At 46.8% G+C, this 23841-nt stretch overlaps 1 protein-coding gene across 8 annotated transcripts in view; it reads right to left on the bottom strand.

Annotated features, from left to right (window-relative positions):
• Positions 1 to 23841, bottom strand: part of SPECC1 (sperm antigen with calponin homology and coiled-coil domains 1) — a 285514-nt gene that overhangs the window by 79674 nt on the left and 181999 nt on the right. For 7 of the 8 annotated variants that reach the window (XR_005783992.1, XM_040453091.1, XM_040453086.1 and 4 more), the window contains 3 exons: positions 11542 to 11749; positions 7678 to 7751; positions 7090 to 7268 (listed from right to left, as the gene is read on the bottom strand). Coding sequence is in view for 7 of the 8 variants with exons in the window: in XM_040453091.1 (XP_040309025.1) it covers positions 7090 to 7268; positions 7678 to 7751; positions 11542 to 11749 (461 nt within the window). In the remaining variant the exon portion in view is untranslated. Of the gene's footprint in view, positions 1 to 688; positions 2106 to 7089; positions 7269 to 7677; positions 7752 to 11541; positions 11750 to 23841 lie in introns of those variants that run through there. The other variant, XM_040453093.1, reaches the window with a different exon arrangement.

Below are 23841 nucleotides of genomic sequence, written 5' to 3'. Positions count from 1 at the left end.
ATATATATATATATATATATTTTTTTTTTTTTGAGAAAGAGAGAGAAGGCCCAAGTGACTGAGGGGCAGAGAGAGAGAGAATCTCAGGAGGGGCAGAGGAAGGTGGGGGGGAGGGAGGGAGAGACAGAAGTGGCACTTGTGTTTACCTGAAGCAGGAGGGCTCGACCTCATGAACTGTGAGATCATAATCTGAGCCAAAGTCAGATGCTTAACGACGGAGCCACCCAGGCACCCCAGGGAAAAGATTATTCTTCATTATGCATTTCCATTTTGTTACCCGGACACCTAAATATTTGTAATTAAGAAGAAGTCCAATATACCCAATCACCAAGTGACCTATTTATTTTTACATTTCAACAAGACAAATCTAGACTTCAAATTCCATGTACTAGATTTTTTTTTTTTTGAAACACTGGCGTTTTGCTTTGACGGTTTATGCAAAATCAGTATTTTTGCCCCTTGCCCTCTTGTTACCATAGTGAAATCATTTTTAAAAACTGCATTCATATTTAAAATCAGCCTCCTATCAACAAATCTGTACTGAAAGCCCAGCTTGCTTCTAGCTCAAATTCTAGTTATTGGACGTGGCTTTAAAGATCTCAAACTCCATGCGCTTAGAAAATGGAAGACAAGATGACACGAAGGCCCTGCGAAAACGTGGCCAGTGATTACAAATCAGGCAACAGCGTCTTCTGAATAGTAACATATTTATTTAGCGGTTCATAAATGCTTGCGTATAAAAATATTCAACGGTACCCAGAGTAAAGAGAGATCGAAATACGGGGTGCAAATATAGCTGTGCATCTGAAGTTGAGGTTATGTTCTTACTCTTCCTGTTGAAAAACACCTGACAAGTGAATTTCACAGCATTCCAAGAAATTTGCAATCTGAGGTAAAGGTCTCCCAGTATATAAATTGGACAAGGCCAGTGAGACTCTGAACTATTTTTAGGGAGAAGGCATTGAACTAACTCTCTTCTTTCTATCACCAAGCTAAATGTTTCTAGGGATTCTGGGCTCTCTGGTTGGGACATGCCAGACCATCCTCCTGAGTTACAGTGTTCCTGTTTCTCACGTCCTTGTACCAGACAGGGACTCTGGTCTCATCCTGGAGACACACAGCTAAGATCCAGAACTGTCTGGGCCACAGGAGGCCGTGCCTGACAGCGGCCGCCGAATTAACGTGGATCTTCACAAACTTGGTACTTCCAGAGTTTAACATCACACTCTGAATTCTGGATCCCACTCAACGACACACTTCTGGATTCAAAGCCTTTCAGTTCCCGAGTTTTATTCCTGAGGCATCTGTTGTAGTTGTTGACTAATTTTCAGTCAGATTCCAACGGACACTGTCACCACGGAAGATTACTGCTTCAACTACATCCTTTATTGTCAGCCAAACGTCTATTTGTGTTGAGCCCAACAGAGATTTGGGAAATCAACCCCAAGCTTAGTAGTGGCTTGTGTCCGATGAGGCCATGAAGTCAGACCCCAGCCTGAAAGGGCTCATTCGAGACTTGATATGAAGGAAGCGGAACCTGCTGGCTTCTTCAGAACGAGACCTCACACAGACGGCTTCCTATTTTGCCTTCAGTAGTGTTAATTCCAAGATTGTCAGATACCATTTTCAAGAGGAAGCACAGAAATAAACTCCAGAAAGTCGAACACAAACATGGGCTGTGTTCGCCTCTGCTCCCTCGGAACACCCTAGTTGCACATAAAAAAAAATGTTTCACGACATGCTTGTGCTTTTTTTGTTTTGTTTTGTTTTCCAGAACTTCATCTTAGGCTCCAAATAAAAGACTTCGGGATCTTCTGAGAAAAAAAGGGGGGATAAAAAAAAAGGAGGGAAGGATCATTCATCTTTGATCGTGCACAATGAATGAGTGGATTCCAAAACGTGGAAAAAAGGTACAGACTTGATGGCAATGACTCTGTGTGAAACAGTGGGTGTTATAAGGAGACAATCTGGCTCTTTGAAAGGGGTCATTTCTCCTCTACATTATTCCCCCTTTCATATAGAAATGGCTGTAGTTTCCCATCATGGCAAGGGCTGGGCTGTCTTTCTTCCAGCAAATGCTCTGCTAGCTGACAGAGACCACGGAGCTGTGGAAATAGAAATGGAGGGGGAAAGGCTGGTAAAGGAGTTCCTTGAGGCAACATGCTCTCAGGCTACACACAGAGGAAGGAGTGGCTGACACTGACCCACGGGGAAACACGAGCAATCTAGAATAGGACCAGCATGTTTTCATTCCTGTGCCTCTAACAGTTTTGGAAGTCAAAGGTCTTCAGTCAGAGAACATGCCAGAGACTTCAAAACACCACCACCAGCCTCCTCTCACTAGACCTTCACCAACGGGCAGCTGTGCTGGGGAAGTAGAGACCGCCAGGAGGCACAAAATCAGGCCCCTCTGTAATTTACAGAGCAGTTCGGGCATCCCTCCACTGTCCTAGTAGAGGCCAAAAAAGAAAAAAAAAAAAGGGGGGATTTCTTTTATTATTAAGGCATAAAAGTCCTGAAGATCTAGGGAAAGCTTACGTCCACACTTTTCAAAGCAACTCTGTAAAGACTGGGGTTTGGGGGGCAGGCACCTGGATGGCTCAGTTGGTTCAGCATCCGACTTCAACTCAGGTCATGAGCTCATGGCTCCTGAGTTCGAGCCCCACATCGGGCTCTGTGCTAACAGCTCGGAGCCTGCAGCCTGCTTCAGATTCTGTCTCCCTCTCCCTCTGCCCCTGCCCTTCTCGTGCTCTGTCTCTCTCTCTCTCAAAAATAAATAAACATTAAAAAAAAAAAAATGGGGGTTAGGGGATGCAGACATCGCTCTTTAGGACTCTAGGCTGTGTATCCAATGCCACAGATGCAAATTCCAGCCATGAAAACATGAGGAGTGGAAGGGTTGTGCTGGGATCCCAGAGGGCCAGTTTGCATATAGAGGGCCACAGGAAGTACCAGAGGCCCCTGACGGTCTCAGGTGCCCAGAACCCGCTCAGAAACCCCCGTGAGAACAGGTCACCCTTCTGGTGGGGCCAGGGAGGCTGTATTAAAGTCACTGCAACGAGAGAACCGAAGAAGATCTCCGAGAATCTACACCTCCGACTTCCAGGCTCTGCCTTTCAGTGAGAGTCCTAGAACCACCACCCCTCCCTCCCCGCCCCCCGGCGAGCGGCTGTGACACGTTACAGCTGTGGGAACACAGAGGGCGGCACAGGCACGTGACGGACGTCAGGGCAGGATACACCGTGCACACAGAGTTAGAGCCGATTCCAGAGAGTCTGGCAGTGATAATATGCCACCACGCTGCCCGCTTCAGAGGGGACAACACAAGAGCCAGTGAGCGGCACGAGCTAGACACGTTCGGCATCTCAGCCGTTCTGTTTAGAAATCGCTACGGTTCGTGAGGCACAGATGTTGAGTGTTTTTAATGATCTCTTTTTCAGATGTCACCATGGATGCTTACTGGGGTCATATGATAAACATACAGTGAGAACCGAGTAGGTCACCCTAAAAATAATGGTTTTTACTGTTTCAGAGTAAGAGAAAAAAAAACGTGTAGGTCTTTCCCTGTTACCGTTGGAGAAGCCTGGGTCACTCACTGCTCAACAATGTCCCTTCACTAGAAAGGTTGCATGTGGCCCATCAAGTCACTATGTGGGGCTGCGTGTGCGTTCTCTGTATCTGAAGGCCAGGCCCCAGGTCTTGACTTTTCCAGAAAAAGGCGTGATGTTTTAATTTCGATGGAAGTTTTAATTTTAACGTCTTGCTCTTAATGACTCAAAGTTGAAAGAAGCCAGAGTTGAACAAGTTATTATCCTTTCATCCATTAATTTACCAATGTCCGGCAGAACAGATCACTTCCAGGCCACTAAGAACTACCCTGGCTTGTACAGAGACGCCTGGGTGGCTCAGTCAGTTAAGCGTTCGGCTCTTGACTTCAGCTCAGGTCATGATCTCACGGTGCGTGGGTTTGAGTCCCACGTCGGGCTCTGCCCTGGCAGCACGGAGCCTGCTTGGGATTCTGTCTCTCCCTGTCTCTCTCTGCCCCTTCCCACTTGTGCTGTCTCTCACAAAATAAATAAATAAAGTTAAAAGAAAAAAGAACTACATTGGCGTGCTCAAATTTCTGTTAGAGAAAAGTGAGGTCCACAGCCCAGCTAAAACGTGGAGATGCCACTTTGGGAGGTTACAAGGACTGCATTGGGCAGAGGGCACTCACTGTTGGCACGTGAGTTCCTGACCCTCCCATCAGGGGAGGGCCAGCTGCCCAACTGGTTTCAGAGAACACAAGGGCCTTAAATCACGAGCCACTCTTATCTCCTGCTTGGAGGGACAGAGGAGCTCGGTCCAGGAAGGAAACCGTGCCAAGTTAGTGGCAAAGACAAGACTAGAGCCTCGTACCTACCTATCTTCACATCGGTTTACTCGGACTCCAAAATCAAAATGCCTTCGAAAACGTAACAGGACCAAAGACTGCTAATGAGCTAGTTTTCAGAATGATGGAAAATACTGGGTTAAATAATGTTCTGATTTAATAAAGGCTAACTTGTATTCACACCCAGGCACTTCCTTTGCTCACCTACCAGCGTCATTACATCACTTCAAATGCCCATTAATGCAAAATGAGAATGTGAAGCAGTTAATCCCATAGTAGGACAGAGGCGCTCTTCTGATGCTCTTACCTTCTCTCAGTTGTACTTGGAGGACCTCATCAGAGAACTTTCTGCAAGTTCGTTGGCTGTGCCTGAACCAAGAATGACTTTCGAGTTCTCGCTAGGTGACTGGCAAAGTCAAATTGGGTTTCAGTCAAGAACCCATTCAGCCAAGACGGAAACACTATGTCGCTTCAGGACCTTTGAGGGTGTGAGTCAGTTTCAAGTCTTGCTCGTGGGGGAGGTTCAGGAAGTGGCTGGGCCATCGGCGAGTACCTTTCAAAGAGTCGACTCTTTGGAAGGGCCAGTCTGCAGAACTGGATCAAGAAAGCAGCACCCGCCACTGTCTGAAGCCCCGCCCGACACGACGACGGGCGAGACACACACTGATGCCTGCAGGGTTTCAGTAATCTGCCACGTTCTGGGGATGGTGCCAGCTCTACACTTCTGAAATGTTTTGTGATAGGGGATATTAAACCGCTAGATCTGGGTGGGAGGTTTGCAAATCACTAGAAAATCAAAAGAGATACATACAGTGTCTATAAAAAAAAAAAGTGACCCGAAGTTTGAAGATGTGGGATATTGTATATGGATCCTAAAGAGTCAAGACGCATGCGAAGATTTCTTACGGTATCAGAGTTCAAGTTGTACAATCTGGCCTGTGTCTCAGAATCTATGTAAGAAATACAACAGCCCACATAATAACTTATTCAGGGCCACTATATAAACTCAGGACTCGTCTCTTATCCTTTACTTTTAAGATAATGTATGGATGAAGCAATGCGAGTTATGATCAGGTTCCTCTTCCAAAGACACACATCATGAAAGCGAGACAAAAGGACAAATAAACAGAAGCACAAAAGCAGACTAGGAGACCTCGTGGTCATGTCAACACTATCAAGTCTAGTCTTCCTATCCTTCCTCAATGTAAAATTCACACACCCTGGCGGCCACAGGGTATAGGTGTGACTATAAAATAATCACCTCGATTTTCAAGCGTGAATCACGGAACAAGCTACAAATGTTGTACCTGAATCCTTCTCTACGGGCTGTTTTCTGTAAAAGTCATCAACAAAGGAAGGAGGGAGGCTAACTAAAGCAAATTTGGGGAGAGAATCGAAACAGTTCTCATAAGAAATCTACTTTTTCCCATGTTATGAAATTCATGATAATACATCAGGCCCAAAGGCTCAGAATCTAGCCAGGGAACAAACCCTCGAGATCCCGGAAAACATGTAAGAAAAGCAAACTGTACCAAGCAGCATTCAGGACCCACTAACTCTGATTTTAAAATGCTGCATTTCATATTTCAAAGGCATCTCGAAATTCCAAATAATTTCCTAATATCCACGAATCCCAAAGTTAGGGACATTTACTCCTGACTGGGGGAAGGGGACACTGCATTAGTTAAAGCCTAAAGTACTGTTTTGTAATTTCGTTTGTAAGCCATTTCAATTTTAAATGATAATTAACTTTGAGCTCACTTTAGGAGTACCTTCCTCTGAAACATCCCGCTTAAGAAGAGCTTTCTGGGGGGGCACCTGGGGTGGCTCAGTCGGTTGGGCGTCTGGCCTCGGCTCAGGTCATGATCTCAGAGTTCGTGCGTTCGAGCCCCGCATTGGGCTCTGTGCTGACAGCTCGGAGCCTGGAGCCTGCTTCGGATTCTGTCTCCCTGTCTCTCTGCCCCTCCCTGGTTCATGCGCCCACGCATTCTGTCTGTCTCCCTCTCTCTCTCTGCCCCTAACCCACTCGCATGCTGTCTCGGTCTCTCAAAAATAAATACAAATTAGAAAAATTTTTTTTTAAAAAAGAAGAGCTCTCTGGGGCGTTACACCATGTGATTTCCCTCCCTCGGAACGGAAAAGGAAAGTCACCTATCTGCCAGATGTTGAGTTTGCCGTGCTCATCCTTTCTCATAAAGAGGGTTATTTCAAGGGCTTTTGGAGGCAGGCCACAGGCATTGCCAAGGGAGAAGCATGTCACTGGGCCGTGAGGAATGAGTCCCTCATCTGGTGGCAATTCCCCCGGGGAGTGAGTCCAACCTTTCCCACGCAAGGTGTTGCCACGGCTCACTGAAGTGGGCACTGCCGGGCGCTAACCAGCGCTGGGATTTAAGGAGCATCCCGGACATCTTTCTAGTCTTTAAATGTAAGAGGACACGTGGCTAGAACTTTCGTACGTATGCGAGCCAAGAGTCTTCTCACCGCCTTGGGCCAGAGAATGGGCAGCCATGGGGCCCTGGATGAACCGTTCCTAGGCTGTGTCGTGGTGGCGGCTGCGGGGGAGCGAGCTTAGGAAAGGAATAAAGATTTTGCGCAGAGAGACATCAAAGCGCCACGTCTCCAGACGGCGAAGGCTCATGCATGGCGATTAAGTGAGAAGCCAAGCACTGCGCGGGTGCCCGCCAGACTCACAAACACGTGGCTCCGTCGTGACCAACCTGCCGTGGCCCTGCATGTCCCCCAGCTCCTTCTGCAGCCTCGCGTTCTTCTCCTCTTCCTCCAGCAACCTCCGCTTCACGGCGCGTAGCTCCTGCTGTGTCTCACACTTGATGTCGTTGGCCACCACCACCGCGGTCTGCAGGTCCGCCTGGAACCGTCTCCACTCCTCGGTCTCCTCCTGAAAACGCCAGGACCCATGCCCGCGTCACCAGCCGGCCAGGCCTGGCACGTGGGCAGGGGCGCCAGGGTCCCCCCCGTGTCAGCCACCGAGGAAGACTGGCCAGGCGGCACCGAGCACCGCTCTCATGCTGCCTCACTACCGGGCAAGAGGCCCAGCACGGGTGGGAACTTACACCTTCGTGTTATCAGAGTGCTCCAGCCTGCAAATGAAAGCCTGCTTTAATTTTGTTCCCTGCCAATGCTAATCGGTGGTACCAGGGCCCGTGCCATGGGAAGGGACTCCGGGAACGCAGGCCAGGAGAGTCATCGGGAAGCTTTTCAAAGGTTTCCAAACCTAAGGTGGGGACGCTCTCGGTAAAATGATGGGGAAGGCCCCTCCCCCGTCCCCGGCTGTAGCCCCACCTCACCTTTATCTGCTTAGTGAGCGTCTTCAGCTGCCTTTCCAGGTCTGACTTCTGTTCCTCCAGCTTCATCACATTGCCTGGAAAAGAACAAGTCAGAGAGTTGGAAAAGGTGCAAGGCTCTTGGGGGAAAATAAGCTAGGTAGCAAGGGAGCAGCTCCAGATTTAAAATCCGTCCATTCTGCTACAAATTCCATCCTTAGCACCCCGATAACCGGCAGCCAGACACCGGAGGATCTTCCGACATAGAAAACGGGATGGTTTGGGAAATAAGCGGTGTTTCGTTAGGTTATACCATCGGATGACAGGTGGTAAACCCGTGCAGCACTCTGGGAAGACGTAAACTGCCACTCACATTTATTACACTCCCTCTCGGCCTCCCTGACAGTCGCACACTATCGTCCTGAATGTCCTCTAAAGCTGTGAGACCGAAGGCTTTTGTATAACAGAGGATGTGACTGGTTATTACTCCGGTGACTTTTAGATCAGCTGCCAGGGTCGTGGTTCTTAATCGTACTTAAGCCTCCGAATCGCCTGGGAAGCCTCTCCAGAGCACACAGGTTCAAAGCCCCAGGCTCTGACCCATAGAAAGGGAACGCCCGGGGGGAGACAGGATCTGGGGTGGGTGTATTTTAACAGCTCCAAAGTGACCTGACCGCTCTCCCTAATTAAGAACATCCTCAGTCCTTTTCTCTATCTCCGATTCTTCCACATGGCTACTGGACTCATTTCAATTTAAGTCTGATTGTGTCCCAATTAAAATTCTTCAACGGTTCTTCGTGATTCATTCCAGGGCAGTAGATGTCTATTAAGGATATGAGTCAGAATTACCAGAGAGGCTTCAAGAAGAATAAACACATGGTCAGGGCCCACATGGGACAATCTAATGCAGCACTGGGGGCCTCAGAATCTGTGGTTGGGGGTCAATGCTACAGAATAAGAGAACGCTCCTTAACTTTGTTTCTATTTTTCTGTCCATTTCGCTCAAGGAGCTTATAGAGGGGAGTGACTGGTCTTGGGCTGGATTTGTGTGTCCCTGGGTCTCCCAGGGAAGAGACATCTTAGTAATACCTTAACATGCTGGAAGGAGGTTAAAAAGCTTCTCAAGGCGAGCCTGGGTGGCTCAATCAGTTAAGCGTCCAACTTCAGCTCAGGTCATGATCTCACAGTTCTTGAGTTTGAGCCCTGCATCAGGCTCTGTGTTGACAGCTCAGAGCCTGGAGCCTGCTTCGGATTCTGTGTCTCCCTCTTTCTCTGCCCTTCCTCCACTCATGTGCCTGCTCTCTCTCTCTCTCTCTCAAAAATAGGTAAACATTAAAAAAATTTCTTTTTTAAAAAGCTTCTCAAAAGACACACAGTCTGTGTTATTTTCAATCTTGGGTATGTTGTGATCCAACCCCAGGGAGTGGCCTGACATCTGCTCAGAACATTAATTATATGCTGGCTTTCTTGGTGGGTCTGTGCTGACTTTTAAGGATTTGGGGACCACACAACCAAACTCTCAAGGGCAATGTAACAAAAAACAAAACAAAACCAAACTTCTCTTCTTTGACTTTATGCTTGTCAAGCATGGTGCTGTGTTTGGAAATATACATGGACGGGGGCAGGGGGGTTTGGTCGTATTCTCAAGCATGACTACTGAGAATGGTCTGAATGCTGTGGACACTGAATGCTAACATTCTGTAGCTGTCCTGCATGGCACATCCAATGAAGGATGGAACTCGGGTGCTAACCAATCAATCACAGTGTAGACTATACAGTCAATCCTCATTTGTGGCAGTTATATAAAATTGTCATGCATGCAGAATTAGTGAATACTAAACTATTAGTCCTATGGGGAATACGGAGTTAGGTTCTTGCGAGCCTCTGGTCGCGACATTTTTAGCAAAGGAGACATTACTTGTGTTACACAGGTTTGTTTGCCAATGTCCTTAAAAAAAAAAAAAAAAAAAAAAGCCCATCCCAACAATGCCGGAAACCTGCTTATCCACGGGACCCTTTTCCTGTATAACACTCAGCAGGCATTTTAAAAATTCTTCTGGGGCGCCTGGGTGATTCGGGCGGTTCAGCGTCTGACTCTTGATTTCAGCTCAGGTCATGATCTCACGGTTTGTGGGTTCAAACCCCACATCGGGCTCTGTGCCGACAGTGTGGAACCTGCTGGGGATTCTCCCTCTCTCTTTGCCCCTCCTCCTCTCATGCTCCCCAGTCCTCAAAATAAATAAACTTAAAAAAAGATTCTTCTGCACCTCCTAAACCTGCCTCACCTGCAAAGTTTTTAACTTTCTCATGGTGTGTGGCCTTTTGAGCCTTGAGAGCCAACCAGCACCAGCTGAGAAGGGCTTAACGCTTTCCTGGCCCTGAGAAACAGGACTGTAAATTTACTTGGTTTTTGGTTTCATAACAATGCAGTCCACTACATTTTCTTTCAACCAGACATCATCTCACAAATCTGCAAATCTAGCTGCTTTTCTGTCTTTTCCACGGCTTCATCGTGGACCACAGATTTTACTTCAGCATCTTCCAGACCAGTCTCATATACGGGTTGGTGACTTTCCTCTTCTCTTCTCTGGAAGTTCTCATTAACATTGAACGCACAGCCAACAGCACTAAAACTTGTGCTTGAACAAAACGTGTCTAGCGCACATATTTTCTCCGTAAAGCACATCACATCTCTCCTGCTATAGGGACCCTAGATAAGGAGGATGGACTATATGCCTCAGGGAACTTTGCAGGCAGCCAGCTATGCTATTTTTAGCAATGGCCAGTGTCACGAAAAGCTCTGTGCATTAGTTCTCGTGTTCCAAAAGCAAAACACACTAGGGGGCGCCTGGGTGGCTCAGTGGGTTCAGCATCTAACTTCAGCTCAGGTCATGATCTCGCGGTCCGTGGGTTTGAGCCCCGCGTCGGGCTCTGTGCTGACAGCTCAGAGCCTGGAGCTTCCTTCAGATTCTGTATCTCCCTCTCTCCCTGTCCCTCTCCCACTCACACTCTGTCTTTCTCTCTCTCTCAAAAATAAATAAACATAAAAAAAATAAAAAAAAAAAAACACTAGATGGGATCATTTTGATAAAACTCATTTGGACAAGGCAGGCAATGTTTACCTAACCCCTTTTAAAGTCTTTCCCTAGTCAAAGCAAACAATGAGTCCATAAAGAAGCCATATATTGGAGCCTCTTCAGTAACAAAGTGGCCAACATCTCTAAGTTACTTGATATCCTACCTTCAATGGGACACACGCTAGAATTGTTTTCTCCCCGAGCCCAAGAGCACACACTGCTCAAACCCATCTGGCCATCTGTCACCCATCTTCCCATCCATCAGGTCCAAAAGACAAAGCTCTGTCAAGGCCGGACGAGTGCGGTCAGCGGTGTGGCTCACGCACAGCACACCTGACACTCCAAAACGCGTTTGCTCCTTTTCACCGTCACCCCACGCTGCTGGCTCGATGTTCAATGATTGTTTCTTTGATGCCATCCGTTTTCCAGTTAAAGGCGTTAAGTATCCTGCCTTTCTCCTCCTAGGAGACCGTAGACTATGCGCAAGGAAGACTTTTCTTTTTTCTTTTTTTTTAATGTTAATTTTTATTTTTGAGACAGAGACAGACAGAGCGTGAACGGGGGAGGGTCAGAGAGAGTGAGACACACGGAATCCGAAGCAGGCTCCAGGCTCCGAGCGGTCAGCACAGAGCCCGACGCGGGCTCGAATCCATGGACAGTGAGATCGTGACCTGAGCCGAAGTCGGATGCTTAACCGACTGAGCCACCCAGGCGCCCCTAGGAAGACTTTTCAAAAAATAATTCTCGCAGGCCCTCCCCAGCACCCTGCTGGCTCCTGGCCTACCTGTGACCAGGGCGTGATTTCACTCACTTTCTAGCTCACTGATGAGCTGGTTGTTATGTAACTTGACAGCCCGATGCTGTTCCACCTGATCTTCCAGTTCAAATATGGTTTCCTTCATGTCTTTAATCTCCGCATCGCTCTCTGACGCTTTCTCCTGCAGCTTGAGGCTGGTTCTGCTCAGCTGTTCTGCCTGACGATCACATATCTCCTTCAAGTAAGAATAATCCTTTTCCACCTAGAACGAAAGGAAGGTTTCCCGGTCAGCATAACAGGAAAATGTTCCTCGCACATCAGCCCCAGGCTCATCCACGCACAGCAAGGGAAGCTCTGTGCACGCGCGGTACCTGACACCTGTATTCTTAGCCTCAGAAACAGCCAAGGCTATAAATATAGAGAAACGTGATGTGTGCAAAAGGGCAAATAGTGGATGCTGTGTCCCTTCCTACAGGCATAAGGAAAGCTGCAGGTACCCAAGGGCCCTTCTGTCCTGCAGCTGGGTGCAACAGCGCTCCCCCGGGAGGCCCTGGTATTGCACCGCAAGAGCTGGCCGCCTCACATCTGCTGTGGCACAGCGCCCTCTGCTGGTGAGCCGGGAACAGTGCCCCCAGGACCTGACTGATTCCGCCCCCAACCCCTGATCACCGCCACCCTCCCATCCCCCCGCAAACTCCAAATCCCTTCAGCCGTAAAGTACTCGTGGTCATGGTGTTTCTTTAGAGAAATACATTAATGTGATGGAGAACACCAGCGGAAGGCACAGAACAGAAACATGTACGTGCACCAGACACAGAAAAGAGGCACGGGGCAGGCATTCATTTCACCTTTTCAGTTCTTCATCATTAAACATTTCGAATGCGCAGAAAAGCCCCCAACGCGACGAGATAGCCATGCGCCCAAACGGACTTAACGATGGTTAAATTTTGCCATGTCTGCTAAATATTTTGACTTTAACAAGATTTAGTGAAGCCCCAACCTTCTCTCCCACCCCAGAGAGTAATTTGCATTATCCGAAAACTGGCGTGCACTTGTTCCGAAATGGTTTTCACTTTTACTATATATGAATGTGCCCATAATACATACATAGTATTATGGACATAGTTCTGCTTTAGAATTTGTATACAAGTCATAGACTTGTTACGCTTTCGTAAAACTTGTTTTTAATCATGTTTTTGACATGTATCCACACTGATATCTACAATGCTGTCATTACTTTAAATGTTTCACAGTATTTGGTCTATAGTCTATCTATAGTCTGTCTACAGTCCTTTAAATAATGTTGCAAAATAGCTATACACTTACCAATTAATATAAGCTTGGTACCTAATAGATTTCTTCCTAGATTTGGAGGCATCTCCATTTACAGTAACTTTTTTTTTTTTTTTTTTTTACCATTGCATTTAATGGGTAAAACCTTCTGGCTGTAGGGGTGCCTGGGTGGCTCAGCCGGTTAAGTGTCCGACTCTTGATTTTGGCTCAGGTCATGATCTCACAGTTTGTGAGTTCGAGCCCCGCGCTGGGCTCTGTGCTGACAGCGCTGAGCCTGTTGGGATTCTGTGCTGAAAAGAGCCTGACACGGGGCTCGAATTTACAAACCTTGAGATCACGACCCGAGCTGAAGTCGGACGCTTAAACAACTGAGCCACCCAGGTGCCCCCAGCCCTCGGTTCTGTAATCTCCCTGCCTCCGTTTCCTCATCTGAACAATTAAATGAAATACTGCACTTAAAGAGTTTATCGCCCTGCCTGACACATGGGAAGCACTCAATAAAAGTTACTGTATCTCTCCTAACTGCCTCATGTCTCCGTGTGTGCGACCTTAGATGATAATATGACACAGGTCCAGGAAGTCCACAACACACAAAACAGACCAAGTCTTATATCCGCTGATAGCTCCGGAATAAACACAAGACTTTAGGTAGAAGAGGGGCACGGCGTTTTAGATACGAGAAGGTTGACCTTCGACAGCATTTGAAAAGCAGCAGAGGAAGGAAGCTCACACTATGAGCCCTGCACCCTGAGTAACACCGTGGCTTTCTGCACAGTGGGCTGGGCTCCGTGTCCAGGAACCCTCAGGCTGAGGGCCGCTCACCCGGTGTCTAGAAACATGCCTGTTACTTGCGTGGGACCTACTGTGCATCAGGAGTGAAACTGAAGGATGCACCCTGAGGAGGGTCTCCACACGCGGCCGAGGCTGCTGGCCTCCCACAGGCCCCGACCCACCTTTACTTCCTACACGTTGGCCCCTCGTGATCACAAGCACCGGATGGCAGGTGAGGCGGTGGGGAGGGGGCCAGTAAACCTGCAAGTCAGGATGCCGTTTCAGACCACACACCTCATTCCTCCTTCTTGACTGGGGAGTCGTCCTCTCAAGTTTAGCAATGTATTCAGGAAAGCTCTTTCATTAAGACAAGCAACAACGACAAAGCCCTTAAGTCGCTTCGCAACGTCTTCCTGCAGGGGCTTGCTAAGTAGTAACAGGCAGGTGTTATTATATCCATTTTACAGATTCACAGATGGAGAGAGGGCGAAGCCAAGCTAATTAAAAAGAACAACGCAATTTATCAGGTATCTAGGGCCAACACCTGGTACTTCCATGACCCTTAGAGTTCTAGGCTGCCCTCCTGCCGGCCAGTCCTTTAGAGTCCAGCTTCTCTAGTTCAATAACTGCTCTACCCGACAAGCAGCAACGTGATTTTTACTGTCTCCCCTTCTTCTTTTTTTTTTTTTTTAATGTTTACTCATTTATTTTGAGAGAGAGACAGAGAGCATGGCAAGAGGGAGGGAGGGAGGGAGAGAATCCCAAGCAGGCTCCCCACTGTCGGCACAGAGCCCGATGTGGGGGGCCTGAACTCACGAACTGTGAGATCATGACCTGAGCCGAAGTCAAGAGGTGGAGGCTGAACCGACTGAGCCACCCAGGCGCCCCTCCAAGGTCTCGAGAAATCACCTCATGCATTCCACAGATGACCTCTCATCTTCAAAAATCAACTTTCTCTAGAAATGGGCGTGAAGAATTGTATTACAAACAGATTCAAATGAGTTTCCCATGGAGGGAGTGGGAGCCACAGTCCTTCCTGGAGAGGGCTGTTTAGAGCCAGTGCTTCAAGCTCCGACAACCGCCAGAGGGCAGATGGCAGCAAGGACCTCGTGGGATTCACAACCAAGGCGCAGCTTCCCACCCTTCCGGGACCCAGGCTGCAGGGTCGGGGCAGGGCGGCTCTGAGACAGACGGGCTAGAACCTGCTGTCCCCACCCCACCACCTCCCCGGGTTACCTCCTAACTCCCCTCAAGATCCAAGTTCTAAATCAAACAAAAGGATGTGTTCTGATGACTCAGGTTTTCATTGTGAACTTTTCTATTGTGTTCTAATCAAATAAAAATTCTCCTAATTCATTGAGACTTGAAAGCTTGTTCTTTTCAAACCAAGAAAGCTCTGGCCTTAAGACTACAGTGTGTTTGAGTCCTCTCGTCTGCCTCAAATGTTTTTCTAACCCTTCTTTATGGTCATGGAACCAGAAAGCAGTACAAATCAGTGATGAGGAGTAAAGACCCAATATTGAATCCTGGCCTTCGTCAATTCATCAGTAAGCTAGTAACATTAGCCATTCTCTGTCTTGGTTTTTTCAAGTGCAAAACATTAGATAATGACAGTATTTCTAGCATAAAAACATGATTAAATGAGATGAAATGATCTTAAGCCTCCAGGAGCACCTAGCACATATAGAGCACTAAACTATTAACTGTTATTTTTAAAATACGATAATAAATTTTGTTTTTTTAACATTTACATTTAAAAAAATTTTTAACGTCTATTTATTTCTGACAGGGCGCATGCGCGCGCACACGTGCAAGCAGGGGAGGGGCAGAGTGAGAGGGGGACAGAGGATCTCAAGTGGGCTCCATGCTGACAGTAGACAGCCTGATGTGGGGCTTGAACTCAGGAATCGCAAGATAATGACCTGAGCCGAAACTGGACACTTAACCAATTGACTGAGCCACCCAGGTGCCCCTAAATTTTGCTTTTATGTGTTTAAAAATTTTTTTTTTAACATTTATTTTTGAGAGAGAGCCAGAGTGCGAGCAGGGGAGGGGCAGAAAGAGAGGCAGACACAGACTTGGAAGCAGGCTCCAGGCTCTGAGCTGTCAGCACAGAGCCCAACGTGGGGCTCGAACTCAAGGACTATGAGATCACAACCTGAGCCAAAGTGGGACGTTTAACCGAATGAGCCACCCAGGCACCCCCCTCCCTCTAAATTTTGTTTTTTAACATATTGATACGATTATCACAGCCTCTCTCCTATATTCCATTACAAGTTTCTCTAACATTCATTCATTTATTCAGGAAGAATATAACTGGATACCTAATATATGGAAAAAGTCACAATGTTAAAACTACACAGCTGATCCCCAAAAAACATGGGGGTTAGTGGGCACCAACCTCCCCTACATGGTTGAAAACTTTATTGCTTTACTAAACCATAACTTTTGACTCCATCAAAACTTAACTCCTAATAGCCTACTATGAAGCCTTGCTGATCACATAAATGTCGATGAACACATATTTTGCATGTTGTATGTATTACAGGCCGTATTCTTGCGGTAAAGGAAGTTAGAGACAATGTTATTTAGAAAATCATCAGGAAGAGAAAATACATTTACAGTACTGTACTTGCTGAAAAAAACCTCCACATGTAAAGTGGACCCGCGCTGTTCAAAGGTCAGCTGTGTATGGTATGAGAGTAAATAAACTTGGGAGTGACTGCTTGAGTAACTTCACCATGAGTAAGAGTGTGTTATTTTTGTTGTGTTTGTTTTTACATCTAACTTTGTTCCTCCAAAACTCCGTTCGCTTACTTCTTGGCCCTGTTTCGAATATATACTGCTGATGGAGAGCCATGTTTCATTCACGCTGGCCAAAACTTGAACTTTTCTTCTCTTTATTTTTTTGCGATGCTATTCTGCCAAGGGAGAGCAGAGCATGGTCATTTAGTTTAAGCTTTTGTTATGGAAAAAGGAAAATGGCTAGGAAACCCTCAAAGAAATGGGTAAGCATCTGTATTTCACTCTGGGAACTTTCTAGATTTTCAGATGAGCGCTCAGGGAGGTGCTCCCTGAGTGCTCAAAATGCCGGGGCTTTGCAGACAAGCCCTTAGGTCAAGTTGAGGAAAAAAAAAGTGCTCAGGCCTAATCTCAGGAAAGGTGTTAACACATCTACAGAGAAAAAGGGGCCCCTCGGAAGGGAAGCGGGGGGGGGTGGGGGGGTGGGGGGCGGTCAGCCCAGGAAATCCAGAAAGGGAGAGACCACACTGGGTCCAGGGGAGTGCCCCCTCCACCTTTACTCAAACATCACGTGTCTCTTTGCCAAACCCTCAGGTTCACCCCCAAACTCCTTCACAAGGTTTTGAGAACAGAGCCCTACGGGGGTGGGGGTGGGAGTGGGGGTGGGGCTGGGGAGTGGAGGGAGCCAGCAGTCACATGGCAATGCGGGACTGCCATCATGTCCTGGGACACCTGACTCTCAGGTCTGACCTAATAAAGGCCGCAAGGGCTCTGCTTCACAGAGGGCCCTTCCGAAGCTTCAGCTCCTGGTGTACAGCAGGCTTCAAGCTCTGGACCACAAGGCTGGGGCCCGAGGCGCGGTCCCTGAGCAATGGCCCCCCTCGAAGGCTTCCCGGTGCAGAGCCTACAGGCCTTCCCCAAGCCGCCTGGACAAGTGTCTCCTCTCGACTTGAAAACAGGCTCTGTTACACAGATTTCTCACTGCCTTCTTCCCAGCACGAAGTCACAGGACTGCTTTGCCCAGAGAACTGATACACTGGTGTCCACCAAAGGCACCGGAGAGCACGAGGGACACTGAGCCCAAGACCACTGAAACGTCCACGTTTTCAGCCTCAACAACTCAACCTTAACCGACTCTCCCACAAGTACCCAGTTCATGATGCACACAGGAGACGTGATCCCTAAGCTCCCCCTTGGACTCTACCAAACAGATTCGCCAATACTTCTGACCTCCTCCGAGATGCCAGGGAAGGGCAAGGGGCTTTCACACAGGTGATCCTAGCTGATCTACCATGGGGACAGTGACCCCACAGAGCTGAGGGCCCCTCTGAAAAAGCGACACCACCGATGAGACCTAACGCTTAAGGCAGGGTGAGGCAAGTCAAGAATGGGGAATGGGGAGGGGGACAAAGACAGGGGCCAGCGCACCTTCGGTGGAGAGAGCCTCCCAAACAACAAAACTCCTGATGCAGACAAAGACTGGGCCAGGCACGGCCCGTACAGGGGAGCTGGGGGTGCAACAGAAGGTGGCTGCTGGGTGTCCATCAGGGGCTGCACTGGGTGCAAATGGCTGAAGGCTTTACCCTGAATTTGGGAGATCACTGCGAGCACTTCACGGAGAACGGACGGGAATGGGGGAAAGTGAACCCCCTCTCTGGGGGCTGCGGCAAACAGTGCTCTCTCCCTTACCCAAAAGTCATTCTCCATTTCTTTCTAAGAATCCCAATTTGGTTTAAGAATCGGGCTGTGATCTTGTGATATCAAGGGAAGTGGGCTGGGGGAGGGTGCGTGTGGCCCAGTTGTGACCAGACACAAAGGTAAAAGTTGCTGAGGGCCCCCCCGCCGCCCCCCGCCAAGCCGGGGAAAACTGTTCTCCCGATAGGACTGAGGTATCGGGGAGCTGCCGAGGCTCCTGCCTGTCAGGACTGTGGGGATCACATGCTGAGGATCCTGTGCCCTCTTGGCAGGAAGGCCGTGGAATCACAGAGCCCTGACGTCATACAGCCCCTGGACCACAGCTACCAACTTCCAGCCTCCTGACTTCTGATTACAGGAGGAAAGTGAGCCGCTGGCTTCAGCCGCTGGCACTAAGGGTTTCTGTTTCTTGGGATCCAAAGCATGGCCTGGGCATCCTCACGGACCACCTGCTATTTAAGCAGGCTCCAAGGTCACCTCAGTCCTTCAAAGAGTCCTATTCTGCTGTCATGGCTACAGGATCATCTACTTGGTGCATCTTTCTCTCAAATTCTGGTTTTGCCATTTGTGGCCAGTGGCTCCCCTAATCAGCTTGGCCTGGTGACCAATACTGGTCACACAATGATTACTGCACCTCTGAGTTTTCTCCGACCACTCACAGCAAGTGTTTCTTTTCTTTTTTTTTAAATTTTTTTAATGTCAGTTTATTTTTGGGAGAGACAGACAGAGTGTGAGTGGGGGAGGGGCAGAGAGAGAGAGAGGGAGACACAAAATCTGAAGCAGGCTCCAGGCTCTGAGCTGTCACCACAGAGCCCTATGCAGGGCTCGAACTCAAGCTGTGAGATCATGACCTGAGCCAAAGTCGGATGCTCAACTGACTGACCCACCCAGGTGCCCCAGCATGTATTTCTTTATAATCTCCTTTCTCCTCTGGAAGAGACACCCGAGTTTCTGCTTTAGAAAGAACTAAATTTCTAAGGATACCACCTATAAGCTTTCAACCTCAGGGGTGGGGCCGGAGGGTGGGGGGAGGGAACAACAACAATACTTTCTTTTAAAACTTCTAGCTTTCAAGGCTTATAGACACTGTAACTTGAAATCAAGATCTCAACCAACTGCAAATGTGATCGTTAGAAAACCATAAACCTGGATTGCAGTATAGTCTGAAAAACCAATAATCCCATTTAATGACATGCTGCTTGCTGGCTGGGGCAGGCATTCCTCGCTCTCTCTCTTCCTCTCTCTCGAAAGGAAGAGAGAGAGAGAGAGAGGGAGAGCGAATGAGTGTGGCTTATAGGAGGCTGAGGCATCTGTGGAAATGACAGCCATCCTCAAAGTCGTACGGAGGCATGTTTTATAACCATACGGTAATCTGCCAGCAAAATGTATATATAGGATATCAGAGAAGCTGACAAGAATGGAGATACTTCAGCAAACAGCTGAAGACAAAGAAATGAGAGGAACAGAGAGCCTCTGAAATAATCCCAATGATTGTAAATGTCCTACCAATTTTCCATTTACTGTAGGAAGAACAGATCCACCTTGCACCAAAAAAAAAAAAAAAAAAAAAAAAAGTACATTTTAAGGCTTTTCAGAGGCTCTTCTAATAAATAGTATCTGAGTCATTTGTGTAACTTACGGAAACTGGAAATTTATACAGATTTACTCAATCAGATCATAGGGTGGTTTGGTATTGCTTTTCCTCTCTTTAGTAAACAGGCAATTTTGTTCTTTTCTCATAACAGTCGCCTTCTGCCATGAATTTGAATGGATGAATGCAGAGCTCAAGCGTAGAAGTTGTTCATCACCAAGAAAACTGCTTGGTGGTTAACAGGACACTCACTCAGACATCGGCTCAAGGTGGTGAAATGTGAAAGATCTAGCAAATGTCCTGCAAAGTGACTGAGAACTAAAGAATTAGAATTTGCGCTGGGAATGCAAAGATGACTTAACACTGGACTGCCTTAGAAAATCTGTTATTCTAATTCACCTTGTTAACAAGTTAAAAGAGAAAAACCACCATGATTATATAAAAGCTACTCTAAGATCAGATCTGAGAGATGTTTAAGACCTACAACAGATGTAGAAAAATTCAATCCCTATCCTTTTAAAAAAAACAAACAAATCAGTTCCTAGCAAAATACTCGTATAACTCAATAAAAGGTACACAGCACGTGCCTACGACAGACATCCTTGATAACAAAATGTTGAAGACACTCCCTTAAATCAGGAACCAAGATCCGCCCCCTCCGCCTCCACACCAACCACACTTCTGTTCTACACCCTACGATGAAGAGGGGCTGCCCAAGGTCACAGAATTAATCACAATTAACCAAGTCAGGAGGACCCACGCTTTCCACTTATCAATCCATTGCTTCACATCATTCTATGTTTGTACTACAAGTGCTCCTGTGTCCTTCAGGCTTGAGTCCCTTAACATCTTATCACTTGAATTCATGGTTGCTGGTAGATCAACTGATATCCTGCCCTGGGGTTACAATAAGCTTTCGGTCAGCCTAGAAAGTCTGGGTTTTACACCTTTTGAAAGGTAACAGAAAAAAGCACAGGTAACGAGCCCACTGTGATTATAGGTCAATGCCCTTGTGCACTAAGACGGCACAAAATCACAGACCTGGGATCTCAAGTATAAAAGCAACTCCAGGTGACCTGGTGCTTCACACAGTCTTACCTCGAAATACCAGCTACAGTCTCTTCCATTCTACTGACAAATTTTTGATGATTCTAATCAGCATGTAATACAAAGGGAATACAGGAATAATATAATTAACAGCTGACTTAAAATGTATACGCTGCACCTTGCACTCCACAGAAAATGCAAACCTTTTTTCTTTTTCTCCAAATTAGACTTGGTTTGTCCCAGAAAAATTCTCAATTTTACTGTCCTCGTGTAGATAAAGCTAGAAGGAAGGGCAAACTCATACCTTTAAATGCTGTCATTATCAACCAAGCAATGACAGACTTAACCGAACACAGAATTTCACTCAAAAAACTAAGAAGAAACCAAGGAAATACAGACAAGCAGGATAAAAGGATTAATAAAGATAAAAGCAGAAACAAATTAATGAAATAAGTTAACGTAGAACCGGTAAACGAATCCAGCTGGTCTTTGTGTTCAAGGATTCAAGGCATGTGGAGTGACATACTCTATCCTTCTGAATAAGAAGATTAAATATTTTACTTATGCTGACACAGGTTGGTACACGTGCCTAAACGTGCATAAACTGGGGAAATGTCCGAGAAGACATACAGCAAACTGTCAACACTGCTTTTCTCCAAGTGACGGGACTGAAGGTAGTATGAATTTTTCTCTTTATACGTTTCCATATTTCCTAAACCTTCCGTAACGAATACATAATTTTCATGGCCAGAAGAAGTGAAGCTACTGTTTTGAGATACCAAATTATTTCTTGGTGACCCATGTATTTAATGTAATGTCAATCGAAATAGCGAAGAGATAGGTGAAGGACTGAGGGGGCACTTCAAGAAGGTCATCTGGAAGATGACGCATTTTGCAACAGAGTGATGGAGGGGAAATGATTTCAGACACTAGAAGTTAATGTAAAGCTACAATCACCAACTTAAACTTCAAATGGGCACCTGGCGAGTACGTTCTATGGAGTCACTTCCATACTTTCAAATTTTATTGAAATTTTATTTAGCATTTTAGCTATAAATTTAGAACACTGACAATGATAAAAAAAAAAAAAAAGAAAAAACTAACACTACCTACCACTCAGATTATCAAACAACCAAGCCAGAACCAAGTTGCAACAAACTAATCTTTTAAAAAAATTTTTTTTTAAATTTTTTTTTCAACTTTTATTTTATTTTTGGGACAGAGAGAGACAGAGCATGAACGGGGGAGGGGCAGAGAGAGAGGGAGACACAGAATCGGAAACAGGCTCCAGGCTCTGAGCCATCAGCCCAGAGCCCGACGCGGGGCTCGAACTCACGGACCACGAGATCGTGACCTGGCTGAAGTCGGACGCTTAACCGACTGCGCCACCCAGGCGCCCCTAAAAAATTTTTTTAATGTGTATTTATTTTTGAGAGAGAGAGCACAAGCAGGGGAGGGTCAGAGAGAGAGGGAGACACAGAATTGGAAGCAGGCTCTAGGCTCTGAGCTGTCAGCACAGAGCCCGACGCGGGGCTCAAACCCATGAACCGTGAGATCATGACCTGAGCCACAGGTGTATGCTTAACCAACTTAACCAACCCAGGCACCAGGCAGTAGACTAATCTAAAGGCAGATGAAGCAGTGGAGAAAAATCACCCTGTGAGCTCATGGCACAACTTTTTTCTTTTCTTTTTGTGTGTGTGTGTGTGTGTTTATTGATTTTGAGGGAGAGAGAAAGAGCTTACAGGGGTGAAGAAGCAAAAAGAGTGGGAGAGAGAATCCCAAGCAGGCTCTGCCTTCTCGACTGTGTGAGATCAGGTCTTGAGCTGAAATCAAGAGTCGGACGCTTAACTGACTGAGCCACCCAGGCGCCTAACAGCTTGTTTCTTAAAACAGTGACGACCCTAAGGTGGGAAGTGATTTCAACCTCTCTCTCTCACCACCAGACCCCTAACATCACAGATCCAGAGCTTGGAAACTAGGAAGCCACCTGTCTATGCCTTTCCAGCACTGCTCTGTGAGCAGGCAGGATATTATAGAATTACCAGCAACCTTATCATGTAACAAAGTTGCAGACTGACGAAAGGATTATTTTTTAAAATGAAACAGGGATCATTTATTTGATCGTGGGCTGGGTAAGATCTTCCCCAGTGAAGAAGGGGAGGAAAAAAGAGGCAATGAAGACCAGATCTGAATGACCCAGCAGCTGGATACCAAGCATTGGCAAGGGTTCAGGGAAACGGGCACTCCTGTGGATAAGCTGGTGGGAACACTTCTGGGGGGAAAACTGGCTGAATGTATTGAGTGTCCTTAAAATGGTCACATTCGGGGCGCGTGGGTGGCTCAGTCGGTTAAGCGTCCGTCGTCGGCTCAGGTCATGATCTCACGGTCCGTGAGTTTGAGCCCCGCCTCGGGCTCTGTGCTGACAGCTCAGAGCCTGGAGCCTGTTTCCGATTCTGTGTCTCCCTCTCTCTCTGACCCTCCCCCGTTCATGCTCTGTCTCTGTCTCAAAAATAAATAAACGTTAAAAAAAATAATAGAGAAAAAAAAGGTCACATTCTGACACATCAAGTCAGTGTTTAGGAATTTTTCCTAAGGAAATAACCAGACAGATATAAAAAAAAATGTATTTACAATATCAAAAGACCGGAAAAGAACATAACAGGCTCAATGAACAGGTGACTGGTACAGAACATATGAGATATTTATATACTAGAATACGGCCTGGCCTTAATATCACGTTTCAAAGAATAATGAGAAGAATATACTCACAAAGTGGGTGGCTCAATCAGTTAAGTGTCCAATTCTTGATTTCGGCTCAGGTCCTGATCTCATGGTTTGTGAGTTCGAGCCCTGCACTGGGCTCTGTGCTGACAGCACGGAGCCTACTTGGGATTCTGTCTCCCTCTCTCTCTGCCCCTCCTCTGATTGCTCTCTATCCCTCTCAAAAAAATAAATAAAAATAAACCTAAAAATTTTAAACTAAAAGAGTATGTAAAGGATGAGTCTATAAAAAAATTTTTTTTTAATTTGTGGGACACACACACACACACACACACACACATCTGAGAGGAAACCCCAAAACAGTGGTTATATTATTACTGGGGAGGGAAATTAGGGATGATTTTAATCTCCTGTTACTAGCAGCCCAGAGCATGTTAACTGATAAACCTGGATAACCGTCTCTCATTCTGAGCCAATGAGATTCAGCTTAC

Source organism: Herpailurus yagouaroundi, unplaced genomic scaffold (genome assembly GCF_014898765.1).
Source record: "Herpailurus yagouaroundi ecotype Mexico unplaced genomic scaffold, PumYag 208, whole genome shotgun sequence".
Classification (NCBI taxonomy): Eukaryota; Metazoa; Chordata; class Mammalia; order Carnivora; family Felidae; genus Herpailurus; species Herpailurus yagouaroundi.
Note: the sequence above shows the minus strand (reverse complement) of the source record. Positions and strands in the feature narration are given on the sequence as shown.